General features: G+C 40.8%; 4 protein-coding genes and 2 pseudogenes across 5 annotated transcripts; 4 read left to right on the top strand and 2 right to left on the bottom strand.

The window, feature by feature from the left end:
- The first annotated feature begins 351 nt into the window (after positions 1 to 351).
- On the top strand, positions 352 to 3843 carry LOC141822796 (sodium/hydrogen exchanger 4-like). Of its 2 annotated transcripts, none has more exons than XR_012601358.1 (6): positions 352 to 432; positions 2160 to 2301; positions 2421 to 2483; positions 2552 to 2635; positions 3285 to 3602; positions 3736 to 3843. XR_012601358.1 is itself a non-coding variant. In XM_074710122.1 (6 exons), the coding sequence occupies exons 1-6, from the start codon at positions 389 to 391 to the stop codon at positions 3794 to 3796; spliced, it is 606 nt and encodes a 201-aa protein (XP_074566223.1). In that variant the 5' UTR covers positions 352 to 388; the 3' UTR covers positions 3797 to 3843. The 2 variants fall into 2 exon arrangements, 1 of the variants encoding a protein (XP_074566223.1); XM_074710122.1 differs by having other exon boundaries at positions 3285 to 3496.
- A 1942-nt stretch (positions 3844 to 5785) lies between these two features.
- LOC141823000 (carboxyl-terminal-processing peptidase 3, chloroplastic-like) lies at positions 5786 to 7523 on the top strand. Its single transcript, XM_074710283.1, has 4 exons — positions 5786 to 6182; positions 6440 to 6521; positions 6932 to 7062; positions 7398 to 7523. The coding sequence occupies exons 1-4, from the start codon at positions 5850 to 5852 to the stop codon at positions 7521 to 7523; spliced, it is 672 nt and encodes a 223-aa protein (XP_074566384.1). The 5' UTR covers positions 5786 to 5849.
- Positions 7524 to 8664: 1141 nt separating this feature from the next.
- LOC141822999 (protein MIZU-KUSSEI 1-like) lies at positions 8665 to 9446 on the bottom strand (annotated as a pseudogene).
- Positions 9447 to 9913: 467 nt separating this feature from the next.
- Positions 9914 to 12345, top strand: LOC141823093 (putative glycerol-3-phosphate transporter 5). The gene is made up of 2 exons (XM_074710364.1): positions 9914 to 10883; positions 11628 to 12345. Exons 1-2 carry the CDS (start codon positions 9956 to 9958, stop codon positions 12170 to 12172), a joined length of 1473 nt encoding a protein of 490 aa, XP_074566465.1. The 5' UTR covers positions 9914 to 9955; the 3' UTR covers positions 12173 to 12345.
- A 3731-nt stretch (positions 12346 to 16076) lies between these two features.
- LOC141822998 (protein NUCLEAR FUSION DEFECTIVE 4-like) lies at positions 16077 to 18339 on the top strand (annotated as a pseudogene).
- Positions 18340 to 18650: 311 nt separating this feature from the next.
- Positions 18651 to 19124, bottom strand: LOC141822994 (uncharacterized). The gene has a single exon (XM_074710279.1). The coding sequence runs from the start codon at positions 19122 to 19124 to the stop codon at positions 18651 to 18653; it is 474 nt and encodes a 157-aa protein (XP_074566380.1).
- Between the last annotated feature and the right edge of the window lie 438 nt (positions 19125 to 19562).

Here is a 19562-nt window from a genome sequence, read left to right as displayed (position 1 = left end):
CCTTGTAGCTAGTTTCACATGCCATGTGAAATTGTAGTTTTGTCACAACCGTAGACATCATTGTTTGCTAGTGCTAAGATGCTTTGCCTCAAATTAAGAGAGAGAACAACCTTGTATCCACTGGAGCACTGCAGTCAATTTTCAGTCTTTTTATGCCGTTATCCTTTTTTTCATATTTCTTTCAGAAAAAGTTGATCTTCCTTTCAGTCTATCAAATGATGCTGTAGTAATCAATGTCAGCCTTCATCATATCTAATTTACAAAATTTCATTTTGTATTTGATTTACTATAGTTCTATAACTTAAATTCCTTATGCATTGTTTTTTGCAGGCATATTTTTGCCACTCTATCTTTCATTGCAGAAGCATTCATCTTTCTTTATGTGGGAATGGATGCTCTTGATATTGAGAAATGGAAAGCTACGAAAACAAGGTACTGTCATTTGCTTTATCTCTAAATGTTATTGATGCAACATGAAAAATTGTACCGCACGAACTCAAGAAAGTCAATTCACCAAGGAAAAAAAATATTATTAAATTGAAAGATGGTCTAATATATGTGATCCAAACCTCTTTTGTAAATTGATAGTAGTACTCATTTTATAAACTGACAATAAAATAAAGAAATATTTTTCATAAAATAAACTTAATTCATTCCAAAAGAACTCTTAACAACTTTTTAAAATAACTTTTAGAAATTCTCCAATAAAATTTCAAAAATTTTCAACTACATTATTCTCCCCAAGGGGAACTCAACTCTAGGTGAGGCGAATTGTTAACACGTTTGTAAGTTGTCGTTTCCATGAAGGAGTGATGCCCTCATGAAGTCTTTTGCTTTGTTTCTCTAGAAATCATCTTCATTTTTTGCTTTGTTTCTTAGGAAGTCAAGCTTTGTTATCAGCTTCTTCTTTAGATACCCTTTCTAACCAGAGAGTCTTGATAAGAAAAGCTGGATTTTCTGTCTTTTTAGTTGCCCCTTCAATGAAGAAGATAATAGTGCGATTTATCTAGACATGGATAGTCTCTTTGTGGCTCTCCTGCTGCAAAATCAACATACAAAAATGGATGCTTCAATGTCTCCCAATAACATTGTTGAAGTAGCAACAGGTGGTGCTGAGTTGCGTCTACTGATGCGTGGTGACCAACCAAGGACTGAGGGTGGATGGGCAAGGAGTTTGCGATGCAACAGGGTTTCCTATTCCTCCTCAATAGTCGAATCTTATCCTCATAGGAGGGAAGCATAGCGCAGTCAGTTCCGGCTTGTGATTGCTAGTCATGAGTTTAGAGTGATACATGGTGGAAACTGGTTGGCATGCACTGATCATTTAGTGGCCCAGGTATATCCTTGCTGAAGGAGATTGATCGGCAAGGCAGCGAAGCAACTTCGAGCTCTGATTGGGGAGGATTGTGCTCGGGGATGATTGGTATTCATGGGTGGATCAGTAGTGGGTAGTTTAATCGAGCTTCTGTTTCACAGAGATGAAAAGAAGCTGGATCAATCTCTAAGGAGATCGATGGAGTTTTACACAGAAATGAATTGGACTAATTCATACCGTGACCAATTTTAGTTAACATTGAAAATTTCATGTGTTTATTGCGGCAGCAATACATATGCTTACTTTTGTGACAAGTTTGTGTTGTATTGTTGAGATGTATTTTTGTTTACATCTACTACTCTGTTGGATATTACCTCGGCGTCTTAGCTGAGACAACTAAGGTAGATAGGATTGAAAATTTCACCTGTGTTAGTAGTGGCAGCAATACATATGCTTACTTGTGTGACAAGTTTGCATTGTATTGTTTAGATCTACTTCTGTCTGTTTGATATTACCTTAGTTGTCTTAGCCTGGTGACAAAACTATTTTCCCAAAAATTGATCTACAGGAGGTGAACTGTTAGAGAACCTAAATTAAATGGTAGATTAAATTACGGAACACAGATAACTGTGCTTAGTTTGAGGGCCATGCTCACGTGGGCTGGGGCGTTGGCTCTCAACCCTGCCTGACCTTGCCAATTTCCTCTTCTACTTGCAATTACCTTTTTCTTTCCTTGGAAGAGGTCAATTTCTCACTGATCTTCAATTCTTGTTATTTTCAAGAAAATCTGTGGTTTGAGATAATGCGATACTTTCTACTCTGATATTTTTTCCCTTCATGGCAGTTCAAAAACATGCTTTGGTATCTATGGCATTCTTATTTTTCTAGTGTTGCTGGGACGTGCTGCATTCATTTTCCCTCTCTCAGTTTTGTCTAATTATATCAGTTCACGTTCCGAAACAGCATTGATAACCTTCAAACACCAGGTAACATATTCTCTCTTCATGGTTGCTAATCATTTAGCTTTTTATATCTAGAAATATGATATTTTATCTGCAAGATTTGCTACTCAACAAGCAAACAAATAGTAATTTTGAGTATCCAGGTGGTAATTTGGTGGGCTGGTCTTATGAGGGGGGCTGTGTCTATTGCTCTGGCATTTAGTCAGGTATTTATCCAGTATGTTACTTTTTAAGTGAATCAATTGATGCAAGTGCTATCCAAACTTTATCTCAGTTTACATTCTCTGGCATCACACGGGATCCCGTCTATGCGACAATGATCACTAGCACCATAGTAGTTGTTCTGTTCACCACGCTGGTAAGTCATGATACAAAGACTTCCCTGTATACCATAATCTGTTCTCCTTTAGCAACTACTAAGAGAATAGAGCTATTTACATACTTGTCATTCGATTTTTAGTTGCCTTAGATTTTAGTAGTCACTACTTATCGCATCATGTTAGCAAAATTTAACAAACTTAAGGGGCTGTTGTTTAGCAATTTCTATTTAAATATTGTATTAGTTCAATGTGCTTTCAAACATCTTTCCTGAATGCTGACAAGTAATCTTCTGCACACGAAACCATTGGAAGTCAACTGATATCTGATTTGTAATTTCACTGTTTGCATCTTGATTTCTGAACACACTGATGTTTTTTAACATTTTGTTTATAGTGTACTCGAGATTATTCATCAAGCACTGACGAAGAACCACTTTGTTATTGTCCTAAAAATTTAATATAATTAGTTTATGGAAAATACTTCCAAATAATGAAGCAAAATTTGTGGAACATAACTCATGGAACACCAAGTTTGTGCTTGGAAAGATTGATCCTGGCAACAAACTGACACAAACAGAAAACAAATAGAGGACGCTCACAGCTCGTCTAATCTAATTTCTTCAGCATATTTTTTCCTTTAGAGTTTGAGTTTCAGATCTCAGTTTTGTTATCCCACAATTTTTTTAGGTGTTCGGAATTCTGACAAAGCCACTGGTAAACATCCTTCTGCCTCAAAACACACATACGCGACGATGGAAGTCGGACGACCCTACCCTTCCCTTGGTTGCTCCAGAGGAACCTGCCACTTCCGGGCTTCAACAAGCCAGGAGAAGCCTGTCAATGTTACTGGAAAGGCCTGTCCACACTACACATACATATTGGAGAAAATTCGATGACAGGTACATGAGGCCAGTATTTGGAGGACCAACTTAGTTCGTCTCCATATACTCCGAGAAGCAGAAAACTAGCAAGCGTTCAGCAGTCAATGAAAGCAAATATATTTCTGTAAAAAAACAAATTCTCACTTTGACTGTTATTTTTGGTTTACTTCAGTTTTCTTTTTTTCTTTTTCTTTTTCGTGTGTGCATTATCTTTAGTTGTAAAAACACGTGGGCTTCTAATATTGATTGTTGAACAGGCGACGCTATAAATGTGTGTACGATGAGCATTTGGTTCCAACCTCTGGACGTGGCGTGTAAATTGTGGCCTCTCACATACTGCCACAACCTTTTGATCACAGGAGCTTTCCTGGGATGTGGCTTTTAGGTATTTGCAGCACTCTTCCATGCACATTTTCCAGACGTGATAATTTGATTTTCTTTCTTCCACGCAAATGTCTCTCTTTGTTTATTTGTTTTGATATTTGTCACTGTATATCCGTAGAGGTAAAAGAGAAATGTCTCTGTTGATTTAGTCATTGATTGCTATGTGTCTTCGAAAAAGGCAAACCATTCAATTGTCGTTCATGCCATCTCTTTTAAAAATAGTTTTATTTGTCATTTTCAAATTTGTAGACAGATGAACTGGTTGAAGTGAGTAGGTCAAACTGTTTAATAGTTGGACGATTCGAGAGGTTTGGGTGGATTTAGCATATAATATGGATTGAATAATTTAGGCAAATTAAACAACTTAGGAGTCGCAACTGGCTTTAGCAAATTACGTGGATAGAAAAAGTTAAGTGAATAGAGAGCCTAATTGATGGATCGATTGAATCAACTTAATCCAAATTGAGTCTAATACACTAATGCTTTGTTTGGGAGGAGATGAGGGAAGGAAAGGGAAAGGAAGGGAAGAGTAAATAATAAGGAGAATTTTGATTTTTGTTTGGGATAGAGGGAGTTAAAGAGGAGAAGCGGAGAAAAAGGTAAGTTTTACTTTTGCATATTATTGCTAGAATTTTTTACATTTCGATTTGAGGTGTAAAAAAGGGGAAGGGAAATTTAAAAGAATTTATTTTAATTTTATTCTTATTTTAAAATATTAATTTTTAAAATAATTTATCTATTTAAATATCTCATTTTTATGTCGTCCTTCCTTACACAACGTGTGTCGTCATCATCTAATGTTTAATCGCTCATATTCCACGACGTCGTCATTAGCTCTCATTGTAAATTTATTCGAGGATAATATTTAAAAGGACAGAGATAGTTATTTTTAATTTTTTTTATTCTTCTTCTCCTCCAAGAGTAAAGACTTATTTAAAATATGTATTATCTATTTTAGAACCTTTCATATTTATATTTCTATATATAATATTGGCATATTAATCTAATTTTATAATTTCTTATTAATTTTCTACCTACGTTATCTTTTTTAAGAAATGATAATATTTTTGTAATTTTATATTTAATTTATATTTCTCTTTTTTTTTAATAAAATAATATATCTTTTCAAATAAAAAAATTTAAATACTTTATCACTCTTTTCTTCCCCTCTCTTTCTCTTTCATTAACAAGTCTTCTCTCACTCCATCTAAACAGAGCTAAAGAACCAATCAAACAAATTAAATAAATTGAATTGGTAAGAAGTAGGGATGATAATTTTTTTAAAATTTGATGAGGGATTTGATATCGATCCGAATGAAGGAGAATATGAATAAATTTTTTCAACTTATTAAATAATCCAGTAATTAAATATGAAAATTTTCGGGTTTGAATTTTCGGGTTTAAATATGTAGTGTTGGAATTTAAAAAACAGCACAATGAATATTTTATATCGTGGAGGTTTAAATAATAAATGTTAGCATATAAACGAATAAAAGCATTTTCTAAAAATAGACAGAATTGAGGCGGAAAAAACACTATACGGTAGTATTGTTGTCTCCTTTCGAAGGTTTATATGCGTACACGTCTCCGTTAAAAAAGCCGTGGTGCTCTTCTGCCACTGCCGACTGCCACTTTTCATCCACCAGCTTCGATTCGAACGTGGCCTCACCCTTCCTTCTCATTGGTTTCAGTGGAAAAAAAAAGTTCTGGGACCCACCTCTTTTAGCGTCTTCCACGTAGAATTGCAGTGTGGGTACAGAAGGAGGGTAGCTATTGTGCCGCCGTGCAAATAAAGCCCGCAATGGAACGCATCTCCTCCGCCACAATTCAGATACCGAGCGGGTCCCATCGGAATCCTTCTCCTCCTCTTCCTATTTAAGGCCAGTCTCGTCTCCGGCGAACCCAACCCTTTCTTCTTCCCCCTCTTCTCCTGACCCAGAGAGTGAGAGAGAGAGAGAGAAAGAGAGAGGGAGAGAGGTTGCTACGCATGGAATCCCTCATCGGCGCTAAGCCGGATCTCGCCCTGCAACGTCCCGTTCCTCTATCGAGGTTTTCGAATCCAGTCTCCGGAGCGGGAGCATTCCCCGTCCCCCGCAGAATCATCGGCGGTTCCAAGCTTCGGGCTGTGCCGGTGAAGAAATCGGAGAGTGGGTGCGAGGTCGAGGGATCCGGTAGGACCTCTCCCCGGCTGTTGGAGAAGGCTGCATCTGGTTTCGCCGCCGCGGCGGCGGCGGCAGCCGTGATATGCGCCTGCGGGTGCGACGCGCCGGCCCTCGCCGAGTCTCTCACCGTAGCCTTCCCTGTTTCTCGAGCGCGCGAGGCAAGTGTGGATCTGACTACTGATGCTACTGTCGACTGGTTTAGGGAATCCGCAATTCTAGTTTGAAATGGCATTGGCATACTATATCTTTGTTTACTATGGTTGATACATAAAATGCACCCGCGAATTCGCCTGAGAGTTGTCTTCTTTTAGTGAATGGATGATTAGAGTGCTGATGATTCCAATGATTTCGTTCACACCTAAATGAAACCTTGCTCTGTTTTACAAATGGTGATTTCTTTTTTGCCAATCCCCAGGTGAACACGGTGCAGAGAACGTTGGTGGAGGCTTGGGGTTTGATTCGTGAAACCTTCATTGATCCTACGTTTAACCATCAAGGTATTGTTTTCTCCCAAAAGAGATAACTATAGGCTCTTCTTCATATCTTGGGTTCATTTCTGAAAGGGTCTCCCTTTCAACTATTATAAATCTTCCTTGTGCAATTGTGCAACTCTGAAAAAAATTCCACCAGCTTCTTAATTTGGCATTACTATTACACTATACTGAGTTTCAATGAATTGGAACAATGATATTTCTATAATGATAAAGCTCCAGAAGTCACATTTTCTGATTAATTTCCCATGTTGTACTGATAGCTGTCATCAGTGTCCCTTTTACAAGCTTCTTCTTATCAGTATACCCGTAATAGAGTGTATGCTACATTTCTTACATAATAACTCCACTTGTGCTAAAACCTTACATGCAAATGACTTGAGATTGTTTACTTATCTAAGTGTGTTCTTGTATAGATTGGGACTTGAAGTTGCAACAAACTATGGTCGAAATGTTTCCGCTTAAGTCAGAAGATGCAGCATACAGTAAAATCAGTGGAATGCTTGCAACTCTTGGCGATCCGTTTACTAGAATTATCAGCCCAAAGGTAACTGATATTTTTCTTTTGTCTGTAACTTGTATAGATGATTGCATTTATGTGTGATTCTCTACCCCAAAGAGGATGCCCTAAATCATAAACCAAACTCAATGTTTACTTGATCTATATATTTTCATACACCCCATGAACTAAAATGATTTTTTTCTGTGCTAATCAGTCATGAAATTGACTGTTTCAGCACACACATGGTTGTGCCTTTTTTCTTTTGTGCAGCAATTTTGATTCCATAACTCTTCTGTGTTCATCGTAACAGTTGACTGGAAGCTATCTTGGTTATGTCATTTTACAATATCTGATTATTTCCCAAACTCTTTATTATGCAGGAATATCAGAGTTTCAGAATAGGAAGCGATGGAAATTTGCAAGGAGTTGGCTTATTTATAAATGTTGAACCAAAATCTGGAAACTTGGTAGTGGAATCTTTGCCTGTTTGTTTTCCGTTTTATTGATATGTTTCTGTAAATTTTTTCAATTCATATTGGTCAAAGGTTTTATAAGATAATATCAGGTATATCATATTAATATGTCATTGCTAAATATTACGAGTGCTGTCAGATTGTTTGTGTTTGTGAAAATATTTAAATGGCAGGTCTATATAGGGATTTCCATTCATAAATTGATGGTTATAATAAAAGTCAAACAGTCAATAACACCAAATTTAGAGGTCAACATTGTCAACGTCAAAGAGTTAGGGAAGACCGTCAAGAGGAACATAATAATAATAATAATAATAATAATAATGGGATGGAATTCGTTTGTAATATAAATTAAATTAATTAATTAAATAAATTTAAATGACTCATTAAATTAAATAAACTAAACTAAATCAATATAAGATTGGTTTATTAATATTTATAAATAGAGATTATAAATTATTTATTGATAATAATTTTTTATAAAAAAAGCTATAAATGAATAAAAAGGCTTTAAAAAATATGAAAAACTTCAAAGTTTCCAATTATTCTGGCCTCATTAAAAAAATTTTAAAAGAGATTAATTGGTTTAATTCCAATTTCTTTTATGTTTGGTTGAGGTTGTTCGGTTTTTGATCATTTTGATGAAAAACGTAAATTCAAAGTTATATTTGGATAAAAAGAACTTTTTTAGGAGGCGTAAAGACTAAAGATAGGGGGAAAAAGGGATTTTGATTCATAATAAATTCAAGAATCTGAAATTTTAAACGCACCGAATTAGTTTTTGGTTCAAGAGCCAGAAGGCGATGCATGGATGAGTTTAAATTAATTTAAGAAGTTGGCAGAAAACTCCAAATTAATTATCTAAAAAAAACGTGAATTTGTTTGATAGATCGTGTTGTTCTTGATATTGATTTCATTTTTTCGCTTAAAATCTACATTTCGAGTAGACAATGCTTTTAAGTCCCTAGTGTCAATCTAACTAAACGAAAAACTAAATCATTTGTCAAAGATAATGCGGATAATTAATTCTCAAAATAGAATCCACATGAAATTAAGATGAATACGAATCTCCTGGAATTAAACATCATGCCTAATCACTATGCTTAAATAACCAGCGATCGATCGTCGAAATGGAAGAAAAATCAATCCATATGCTTGATCGATCTCCTGTTCGTTACATTCTGACGAAGAAGATGGTCAAATCGGGACCGTGGCCGTCGTCGGGGCTCGTCATGTACAGAGTCTCTGCGTCACGAGACGCAATGATGTGATCGAAGCCGGCCCTGACGTAAGCCACCTCTTCCTCCCCCTCCACCCTCGCCGGCAGCACTCCGGCGCCCATCGACACCACCCGCAGCGTCTCCATCACCCCAAGATCGTCCTCCGTTGGCTCCCGCCGCCGTACCCCTCCTCTTTCCGTACCAGCAGCGTCCTCGACGACAAAGGCGCCGCCTTGACGTCGTTAGCGCCGTTTCCGCCGTTCTTCTCGCACTCCAGCGCGATGCGCATCAAGCCGGTGCTCATCTCCCGGAGCAGAACGTGCGTCTGCAGGGAGAGCTCGACGATGTGGGAGGGCAGGCACCGCGGGTTCTCCTGGATAGAGAAGGAGACGCGTCCCTTGCGGCAGCCGAAGAGGGTGCCGGTGACGAGACCGTGCCTCCGCGAATCGGTTCCCGGGAGGGGGGCGGCGACGGCGGAGCAGGCAACGGTGGCGCCGGCGCCGGCGCCGACGGGGATCTTGCACTTCGGGGTGAAGATGGGAAGGGTGCGGCAGATGGAGCGGAAGACGCGGACGACGCGGGCGGGGCGGCGGCGGCGGCGGCTATGCGAGGAGGGGGCGACGAGGGAAAGCTGGGGCGACGGGCTGAGGTGGTGGAGCATCGGCTGCTTTAGGTGCTCGTCCTGATCAGCAACGCTGCTAGGACCGGGATGCGGTGGCACTGTGGTGGCGGCCATGGAGGGGGCGAGGCCGCGCCACCGACCGGTCAGGGAAGGCAGAAAGAGAGGAGACAAGGTGGTGAATTGATTGGTTAAGGACGAGAGGTGTTTATGACAGCCACTGCTGACTATGTCTTGCTATTTTTACGCTGGTTATTTTTTATGGATCAGTTCTCTGTCTAACGGACCAACGGCCAATTAGCTGGGCCTCGAGAAATCGATGTTGGATTGGGTGTTCGAGTTAGGCCCGAAATAGTCATTTTATTTTCCCCCGACTTGTTTTTTTATGGAAACAGTCAACGGCAGTTGCCGATGTTGACCCGACACTAATCCAAGAGACAGCAGTCACGGAATTGCACACGCTTTGCTTCTCCTCGAAGCTATTATTTATTTATAAAACGCTCCTTTATTTATTTATTTTTTAATTATTTGCGACTCTCTCTCTCTCTCTCTCTCTCTATTCGCACGCGGTGTCATATGCCCGAACCACGTAACCCGGTCTGATTCGGGCCGGGCTGCGTTCCGCCATGGACGCTGCGAGCCACGGCGGCCTCCTCCGGCGCCAGCCCCTCCTCTTCCACCAGATCTCCGTCTTCCTCCTCACCTTCTCCGCCTACGCCGCCTTCCACGCCTCCCGCAAGCCGACCAGCATCGTCAAGAGCGTCCTCGGCTCCGAAACGCCCTCCTCCGGCGCTGGTGGCGAAGGATGGCCGCCCTTCGACGGCCCCAGCGGTCCCCACCGCCTTGGAGATCTCGATCTCGCATTCCTTTCCTCCTACTCAGCTGGAATGTTCCTCGCGGGACACGTCGCCGATCGCGTCGACCTCCGCCGCTTCCTCGCCTTCGGGATGCTCGCCAGCGGCGTTTCCACGGCTGCGTTCGGAGCCGCCTACTGGTGGGGCGTCCACAGCCTGGGGTTCTTCCTTGCTATCCAAGTCTTCAGCGGGATCGTCCAGTCCATCGGCTGGCCCTGCGTCATCGCCGTCATCGGCAACTGGTTTGGGAAGTCGCCTCGGCGTGGTCTCATCATGGGTGTCTGGAACTCCAACACTTCCGTTGGAAACATCTTGGGATCGATCATCGCCTCCTCGGTGCTCGAATTTGGGTGGGGTTGGTCCTTCCTTTTGCCGGGGTTCCTTATCGCCGCCGTGGGTGTCTTAGTTTGGGTGTTCTTGGTCTCCGATCCAAGAGATATAGGGTTTGAAACCGCCTCCAAGGAGGTCGAGATGAATGAACCCGGCGTTGAAACGACGGAAGACGTGGACCTTGGAAACGGGGAGGAGACCGGTCTTCTTGGTTCTGAGCAAACAGACGAGGTGGATTCGACGACGGCAATTGGATTCTTAGAGGCGTGGAGATTGCCTGGCGTGGCGCCGTTTGCATTCTGCCTCTTCTTCTCTAAGCTTGTCGCATACACCTTCCTCTATTGGTTGCCATTCTACATCCGCAATACTGGTATGTCATTCATTTCCCTTTTATCTATCGTTGTTGCAGTTTCGCACTTCTTCTCCATACCCTTTTCATGTTGAAATTTTCAAATTTGGGGATAATGACTTTAAATTTCCGTAAAAAGGCAATTTTGGATGAACAATTCAGTGGCACTTTACAACTGTAGATTTTGGTGCAAAATAACTTGGATTTCAAGATGTTTATAGATTTCTATGCACCTGCAAATCAACACTTCTTAATAACATACAAATGCTTGATTGGTAGAATTATGTTTGTATATCAGGGATGTTTCGCAGATAATAACTTGATCTTGTGGCGAAAAGAATAATAGACCTGGCAGAGTTTGGTTGGAATTTAGTATGCTTGTTCTTAAGGATATACTGCTTGATGTTGAATTGCCATGATCAAACTCCATGACTCAACTTGAGAGAATTGACAATTAACTTGGTAAATAATGGTGTGCTATATCTACATTTAACCCGACACAATCAGTTGATGAGCTAAGACATGTGCAAATGTGACCATAAGATTGGCAACATTGACATCCTTTCTAAGACACAACATCTAACTCAAATATCTGAATCATAGGCATATTCAGTGAGTCAAAGACAGGAGGTTTATTCTGATGGAGGCTTCACTAGCAATAAGCATCCTTCTCCAATTGGATACCTTAAACTCCAGGAGACTAGTTTTTAGAACCATGTTACTATTTACTACAAGGGACATTGATGTTGCTGTTTGTCATTGTAGATGTTGCCGGCAAGCATGTATCACACAAAACTGCAGGAATCCTTTCAACAATATTCGATGTTGGAGGTGTACTCGGCGGAGTATCAGCAGGATTTATGTCGGATCGGCTGAATGCTCGTGCCAGCACTTGTATCTTTTTCCTCTTTGTCTCCATCCCGACGCTGATTGCATACAGATCATACGGGAGCATGTCAATGCAACTCAACATCAGCTTAATGTTTCTGTCTGGTTACTTTGTTAACGGCCCCTACTCACTGATAACAACTGCAGTATCAGCAGAGTTGGGTTCACAGGACATGATTCAAGGCAACTCACGAGCATTGGCTACTGTCACGGCGATTATCGATGGAACTGGCTCTGTTGGGGCAGCTTTGGGGCCTTTGCTTACAGGGTATATTTCAACAAGAGGCTGGAACAATGTCTTCCTGATGCTGATCTGCTCAACTTCTTTTGCAATTACCTTTTTGATACACATTGCAAAAGCTGAAGTTAGTAGCAAGATGAGCGAGAGAATGTCGAGTGGGACTTCGATAGGTCAATTATAGTGAGTGAAGTAGGCTAAAGAAATACAGAGTATTCCAATTCTTTGGGTTACTAGGAAGGTAGTTGCCCATTTTTTTGTGTTTTTTTTTATTGTTGTTGTTAGTTGTATTTACCTCAATGATATATCGTTGGGCCATTGGATCCAGCATACGTAGTGTTTCTTGAAGTGAGGTTAGCTTGATTCCAAATTCTCCTCCTTGCTAATCTTCTATTTCAGTTTCGATCGATTAACATGAGATTGCTTGATCGATGGTCGTCGGTTTTGTTTTTCAACAAAAAAATTGCATTTTATTGAACTACGCGAGAAATTTTCACGTATTCAATTTTCATAATTCTCAAAATATTTATCACATTTCTGTTATACATCTTTCTTTCTGTTCAATTTTCTTTTATTCATTTTAAACCGAAATCCATGTAAAAGTCTGGTATGTATGTGATTAGATTTGAATTCCACGACGTAAATTGAGAAATGGTCTTTTATCACACATTTTTTAGGATAATAATATTCATTAGCCAACATCACTAATGTATTCCTAAGACTTTTTTAATTCGAAAAATATTAAAATTTTAAAATTTTGAATTGTGTAGGTTCATTTTTTTTTCGAAAATGATCTACCAAATTGATGGATGGACTTGAAAATTTTTGAATCATTATAAATCAAAACTAATATACTCTTATAAATTTCTTTAATGTATCCATGCTCACTATCTGAATTCAACATTGTAAATTGGGAATAGTGAATTTTTAAAATGGTTAAGAAAAATTTGAATGTGATAAGAAAAAATTTGAACGTGGAAAGAAAATGTGATACGTGGTTTTTAAATTATAAAAGTTAGGTATGTGAAATGGATAATACGAAAATTTTCTAATATGGTTCAGTAAAACCATTCAAAATCAGACGTTATCTAAGTCTATTAATCAATTTCGAATTAAAATCAAAATCAAAACCAATTGATTGATGGACTCCTTATCAAAATTAATGTATTTTTAAAAGTCTTTTTAATATATTTATGCTCTTATATTTGAAATAATAAATTGAAAATAATGAATTTTTAAATTTATCATAAATTTATTATAAGATTTAGGAAATAATAATATTCACTAACCAACGTTACTACTATATTTGTAGAACTTTCCTAATTCAAAAATATTAAATTTTTAAAATTTTAATTAGTGCAGGCTCATTGATACTTTCTTTTGAAACTGTTTAATAGACTTATAAAATGTTAAATCATTTCAAATCAAAATAAATATACTTCTGTAAATTTATTTAATATATTTATATTTTTATATTTAAATTCAATAGTATAAATTAAAAATAATAAATTTTTAAACGAGTTAAGAAAATTTTAAACGTAAAATAAAATTGAACGTGAATAGAAGAGAAAGATATAATGGAAATGTGACGTATGATTTTAAAATTATGAAAATTAAACCCGTGAAATAGTAAACGCCGAAACTCTCACTCACGATTCAGTAAAATATCAAAAAAAGGAAAGTTCGACTTAATCGGCGGCGCCGCCGTCCACGTGGTACTCGTGCGTCTTGTTTACGTAAATCAACTCACTCTCACTACGAACCCACGTAACCATTTCCAAAAATATTTTCTTTTATTTATCTCTTTTTAATTATTCTTATTTTATTTTAAGTTGTCATCCTTTGCGGATGCAAATACAATGAATCATAGTTTCTGTCCTTTTCTAGCTGTAGCCTTCACGTTTCTGCAGACTGTATTTCGCCAATGGCTGGCATTTGACAGAGTTCCATGAATTATGTGCTCAAGAAAAGAAAATTCTCCCAAAGGATAACGCTGAAACTGAAAGAAAGAGATCTCACTTGAACAAAATTATTAAGGGACCTTCTTACTTTATCCCCTTTCATATCTTTTATTTTATATTCTGAATAATTAAATTCTTGTTTTAGGATAATTTATCATAAAGAAGTTCATGTTGATGATTTTGTTTAATTAAAATTAAAATATATCTAGCTATGACACACTAAACCCAGTCAAACTAAGGACTCATTAATTTCTCCTCCAGTGCTCATCTGCCAACAAAGAAACTTCCCCAACTGACTCATATCTCATCACTACTGACTCATCCTTGGCGGCTCTTCTTGTTTCTCTCTTTTTTTAAAAATAATATTATTTATCGATTTCCATCATAAATTAATCATTGTTTCTCTATATATACTTGAATTTGTTCTATATTTTTCAGTTTTCAAACACGAAGTACCATGGATTCAAGGAGCCCATCCTCGTCCTCCTCTTTCTACTCTTCTAATTCCGGCCGGCGGAGCAGCTGCCTTTGTGCTCCGACGACGCATCCCGGCTCATTCCGGTGCAGTTTCCACAGAAATACTGCTGCTGCTGCTGCTGCTACTCGCAAGCTATCGAACCGGCCGTTGTCGTCGTCGGTGATTTATAGTGGTAATCCTCCGAGTCATGGAGGAGCGCCGCCGAAGGCAAGGACTACGGCGAGGGCGGTTCTGTTGAAGAAGATCATCGCTCCTAATTCCGGCAGCGGTCGTGATCATCTCCGGCGGCGGCGGAGGGATTTCCAGCCGAAACCGTCAAGGTTTCAGTCGATGTCCATCGTCTGATGATGCTTGATTTATTTCTAGTGGCTTCAAGCTTTTCTTTTGTTGCTAGCTTCAGAAAAAGGGGAAAATTTGTTAAACAAGAATATTGTACATATAGAAAATTTTGGTGATTAATTATATGGAGATGAAAATTCCACCAAGAGATTCAAATCTGCTTTTCATTTGCTTTTACGATCATGAAAGGAAGAATCGATACAAATCTGAAGAACATGAACTCGACTTTGCTCCATTTCCTATCTATTATGTATACAAAAAGTTTTAAAAAAAACTGAAGAATCTGTTTTCTAAAATGATCGGATTCCTCCATTGAGATGATGCTCCTGGAGCGAATTAAGAAACTGATCGGATTTTAGCAAAAACCTGAAGCCAGATCGGTGGGGACCTAGCGCTCATCGGCTGTGGACATCACGGAGAGGCGGGTGGGGCGCGGTCGGAAGTCCTCCCTCAGTCCCTCTGCTGCTTCTGGTGCGAGGACCGCCGGATGAGGGAGGTGATGGCGCGCCTAACTCACATGCCGTCCACGGCACCGATCCGGACCAGCGAGTTCGTCATCGCGGATCGGCCAGCATTTAGGCGAATCGATCGAATAGCGGCCGAGGAAGCAACAGGGCGGTGGTGAGAGAAGCGGAGGCCCTTGTGGAGGCTGCAACGAAAGGATCTTGGGTGGGCGGTGGGGGAGCACATGAAGGTAAGGCGGATGGGGAGGGCCAGCAGTCGACGGTGGAGAGACAGCGGTGGGGAGAGGTTGATCGCTCCAGGGCGAAGCGGAAGGGAGGGGAGCCGGATCCGGCGAGATGAATGCAGGTGGGGTATGTGGATCGGCGGTGGGAGAGTGAGGCGGAGAAGGAAGAGGAATCGGCGGCGGCGGAGGCCGACCGGACGACTCGAGAAGAGCAAGAGCTCCGCCACCGTATTTATTAGAACAGAGAAGGGTGCTAACGGTCAATAAAGAGAGCTTTGGGGGTAAAACTGAGAAATGCCGTGAAATTTTATATAATTAATCAGCTGGTATTGCATAATTCGTTAAAAGTTTTCAAGAAATATTTGAATAATTTAAAAATCTAAATAATCGATTTTTTTAAAAAAAGAAATTGCTCTTGTTATTTCAAGCCGAATTCAAATAAAGTTCAATAAATTTTCTGTCCGCGCGTCGCCCTTCGCTTGCTTCCTTCTATAAAAGGCAGCACAAGAGGCACCGCTGCCACTCACCACTGCGTCTGCCGTCGTTCTTGAGGCTGCAGCATCCATCCACCACCGATCAGAGAGAGAGAGAGTATAGCGAGGCGCTTCGTGGGATCAGCGAGATGGCTAGAGCGGTGACTCCCGGAAGCCGGCAGCCGTGGCTTAGGATTTGCGGCATCGGTGTTGGTGCAGGTGGCTGGAGGGACGGCTTATACCTTCCCCCTCTACTCCCACTCCCTCAAGAAGGCGATGGGATACAAGCAGCGGCAGATCACCCTCCTCGGCGTCGCCAACGACTTCGGCGAGAGCTTCGGCATCATCGCCGGCCTCCTATTCAATCGCTTGCCTCCCTGGTCCATACTCCTCGTCGGCGCCGCTTGCTGCTTTCTTGGCTTCATCACCCTGTGGTCCGCTGTTAGCCTCACATTTCCCAATCTCCATTACTGGCTGGTGCGCCGACGCCCCCCTTTCTTGATCGCATCTTTTTTTTTTTTTTTCTTTTTTCCCCGTCAAATTAAGTCGAGAACATGCTGGATTGTGAATGATTGGAAGTGGAACGATAGTTTTCTTGAATTCGATGGAGCAGATAGGCAAATAAATTCTTGATTGCGCCCTTCCACTTTTTATAGATTCAAGATTTGGAATACGTATGTACGTTAAATCTATAGAAAGTAGAATAGAAGTTCATCATCAATCCTTCTCAAACTGAAATCCAACAATGCTCTTTCCTTGAATCATCATATGTGATTATCTCCATAACTAATCATTTGTTTTTCTCCAGTTATGCATAGCACTGTGCATAGCTACCAACAGCAGCGCCTGGTTTGGCACAGGTGTGATAGTCACCAACATGCGAAATTTCCCACATAGCAGAGGTGCTGTCGCCGGCATTCTCAAGGGTTATGCTGGCCTCGGTGGTGCAGTATACACTAGATTGTTCACTGGCGTACTCCATCGTTCGTCAGCAAAATTGTTGTGGTTCCTGACTGTTGGGGTGCCTATCGTAAGCCTCGCGATGATGTTTTTTGTTAGGCCTTTCATCCCACCCTTGGAAACAGACCCATCGGAACCATGCCATTTTATGTTTATCCAAATAGCGAGCTTCGTTCTTGGTCTCTATATCGTTGGCTACACGATCGTGGATGATCTTCTCCCGTTGTCTGACGCTGTCATCTCTGGTTTGGTTGGAGGGATGATCCTTTGTCTCTTGGCCCCGCTTGCCATCCCGATAAAGATGACGCTCTTTCCGAACAACACTGTTCCAAGCGACCCAGGCTGCATCGTCATCCAGCGATCCAGGAGACACAGAGGAAAATGAACAGTTGGTGGCTGCATCGTCATCCAGCGATCCAGGCGACGCGCCGGAAATTCAACCGTTGCTGGTTGGATCATCATCCAACGATTCAAGCGACACGCAGGAAATCGAACACTTGCAGCTGGCTGCATCATCATCCAACATTCCAGGATGTACACAGGGAATTGAACACTTGCTGGCTGCAGCAACATCGATAGCTAACGATCCGGGGAACACGCAGGGAATTTATGATGCTTTTGATCTGGACATAGTTCTAGTTGAGGAGGACAGTGCTATTAGGAAAAGAAGACCCAGGAGGGGAGAGGATTTTGAATTGCATGAAGCCTGGATCAAAGGCGACTTTTGGCTTCTCTTTACGGCACACTTTCTTGGGGTTGGATCAGGTGTCACTGTGCTTAATAATCTGGCTCAAATTGGAGTCGCAGCTGGTCTTGAAGATACAACTGTATTGTTATGTATCTTCAGTTTTTGCAACTTTGTTGGTCGTCTTGGTGGTGGTACAGTCTCTGAATATTTTGCTAGGTGATGCAGATAGATTCTCCTTATATATAATTTGATAATATTTCTGGATTGTTTAACAGACTGACTTTTTTTGCAGATCGAAATTGGTTTCTAGGACGATTTGGATGGCGGCTACCCAAGCAGTGATGACTATAGCATACGTTCTCTATGTTTCAGATATCAATGGTACGCTTTATGTTTCCACTGGACTGGTCGGTGTCTGCTACGGGGTGCAGTTCTCCGTCATGCTTCCCACCGTTGCCGATATCTTCGGCCTGAAGCACTTGGGACTTCTCTACAACTTTATGTTGTTAGGAAATCCACTCGGAGCGTTCTTCTTCTCAGGTCTTCTTGCTGGGTACCTCTATGACCAGGAAGCTGCAAAGCAAGTACCAGATTCGAGCACTTGTTTGGGGCCCAACTGCTTCCGGTTGACGTTCTTATTTCTCGCTGGGATGTGCAGTTTGGGAAGTTTGATGAGCACAATTCTATCGATGAGATTAACATCAGTATACCAGAATCTCTATGGTAATGGAAACCCTAGGACGCCTAGAGCTTCACCTCGCTGAGTGGACCAGCATCGACTTGCACTCGGCCTCAGTTTCATTCAAACTGTTTTGTTTTCTACTTGATTCATGCATATATTGTACAGAGAAATTTCTTAACCAACTCGTTCATACATCCAATATTGATCATTTTGTGTCTTGCTCACTATTAAATTTCTGTTTCTAGATAGGAACTTGACCAAATATCGTTGCAAGATATTATCTTATCGTTACTATATTATTTAAACTTCTGTTTTGGAGATTAAACTTTCTCTCTGCAACATACTGCAGAGAAAACATGAACACATACTGCAATACCTGTAACAGCGAACTGCTCAGTTGGGTTTCAGGTCCTGAAGCATGAAACCCCATCTGATATCCTCATCACACATTTCACTCCCCTTATGCCTGCAGACCATGGGGCTCGGGCTGCGGGATACCCGGAACGGAGTCGGAGATACCACCGGAGCACTACTCTGAACCTTCTTGTTCCTCTTCAACATGGAGGGGTTCCTCGGGACGACGGTGACATGTCTTTTGAGAAGACACTGAACATGCTCTGTTATATAAATCTTGGTCTTGTTGATGGCAGCTGAGAGGCTGTATTTAGGTTTGGAATCCGACTTGTTAGGTATCTTAAGTATCTCGAGCCTGTGCTTAGCTATGGAGACGCCCATGCTTTGCAGGAACTCATGGTCGAAGTGTTTGATATCGTCTTCCTCGAGCTCGTTGGCGGCGAAGAGAAAAGAGTAGTCATAGACGAGGAGTGGGTCGAGGGTGGATTTGGATAACCATGAGTACCAATCCATGGCTCGAGATGTGTCAAGTTCATGGATTCAATGGGTTTAAATGCTCCCTTCGTATTCTTTTTTGGGGAATGTTTGAGCAGGGAGGCAAAGTTCAGGTGGGTGGTGATTTCGAGCTGAGGGGAGGCAATGCTTCTTTAATTTCGATTTTGTTTCGATCTCTTGATGGAATACCGTCTGTGTTATTAAAACATGTTCCAATGGAGATGGAGAATGATCCAACCTAGTGAAGTGGCATGGGCACCAAAAAGATTGAAGCTGGAGAAAGTTCCAAATGGCATTGATGCTAGTACTTTGGTTTTAGCTTCCAATAATTCGATAGAGTTGGATAATTAAATAATTTCTAAGTTTCCTTGTTAACTTTAACAACCTTATTGATTGCTCCAGTAAATGCTGTGAGTGCTAATTATGTCAAAAAATTGATAAACAAAAAAACAAGGA

The sequence above is a fragment of the Curcuma longa genome, chromosome 3 (assembly GCF_044706935.1).
Source record: "Curcuma longa cultivar G26 ecotype Majalengka, Jawa Barat chromosome 3, ITB_CL_G26_1.1, whole genome shotgun sequence".
Classification (NCBI taxonomy): domain Eukaryota; kingdom Viridiplantae; phylum Streptophyta; class Magnoliopsida; order Zingiberales; family Zingiberaceae; genus Curcuma; species Curcuma longa.
Note: the sequence above shows the minus strand (reverse complement) of the source record. Positions and strands in the feature narration are given on the sequence as shown.

Excerpts from the sequence above, each read along its gene's own strand:
- LOC141822796 (XM_074710122.1), top strand. The coding sequence starts at position 389 with ATGGATGCTCTTGATATTGAGAAATGGAAAGCTACGAAAACAAG. Across the intron at positions 2,302-2,420 it reads TGATAACCTTCAAACACCAG|GTGGTAATTTGGTGGGCTGG; the intron begins GTAACATATTCT and ends TTGAGTATCCAG. Across the intron at positions 2,484-2,551 it reads TTGCTCTGGCATTTAGTCAG|TTTACATTCTCTGGCATCAC; the intron begins GTATTTATCCAG and ends ACTTTATCTCAG.
- LOC141823000 (XM_074710283.1), top strand. The coding sequence starts at position 5,850 with ATGGAATCCCTCATCGGCGCTAAGCCGGATCTCGCCCTGCAACGTCCC. Across the intron at positions 6,522-6,931 it reads TCCTACGTTTAACCATCAAG|ATTGGGACTTGAAGTTGCAA; the intron begins GTATTGTTTTCT and ends GTTCTTGTATAG. Across the intron at positions 7,063-7,397 it reads CTAGAATTATCAGCCCAAAG|GAATATCAGAGTTTCAGAAT; the intron begins GTAACTGATATT and ends TTTATTATGCAG.
- LOC141823093 (XM_074710364.1), top strand. The coding sequence starts at position 9,956 with ATGGACGCTGCGAGCCACGGCGGCCTCCTCCGGCGCCAGCCCCTCCTC. Across the intron at positions 10,884-11,627 it reads ATTCTACATCCGCAATACTG|ATGTTGCCGGCAAGCATGTA; the intron begins GTATGTCATTCA and ends TTGTCATTGTAG.
- LOC141822994 (XM_074710279.1), bottom strand. The coding sequence starts at position 19,124 with ATGGATTGGTACTCATGGTTATCCAAATCCACCCTCGACCCACTCCTC.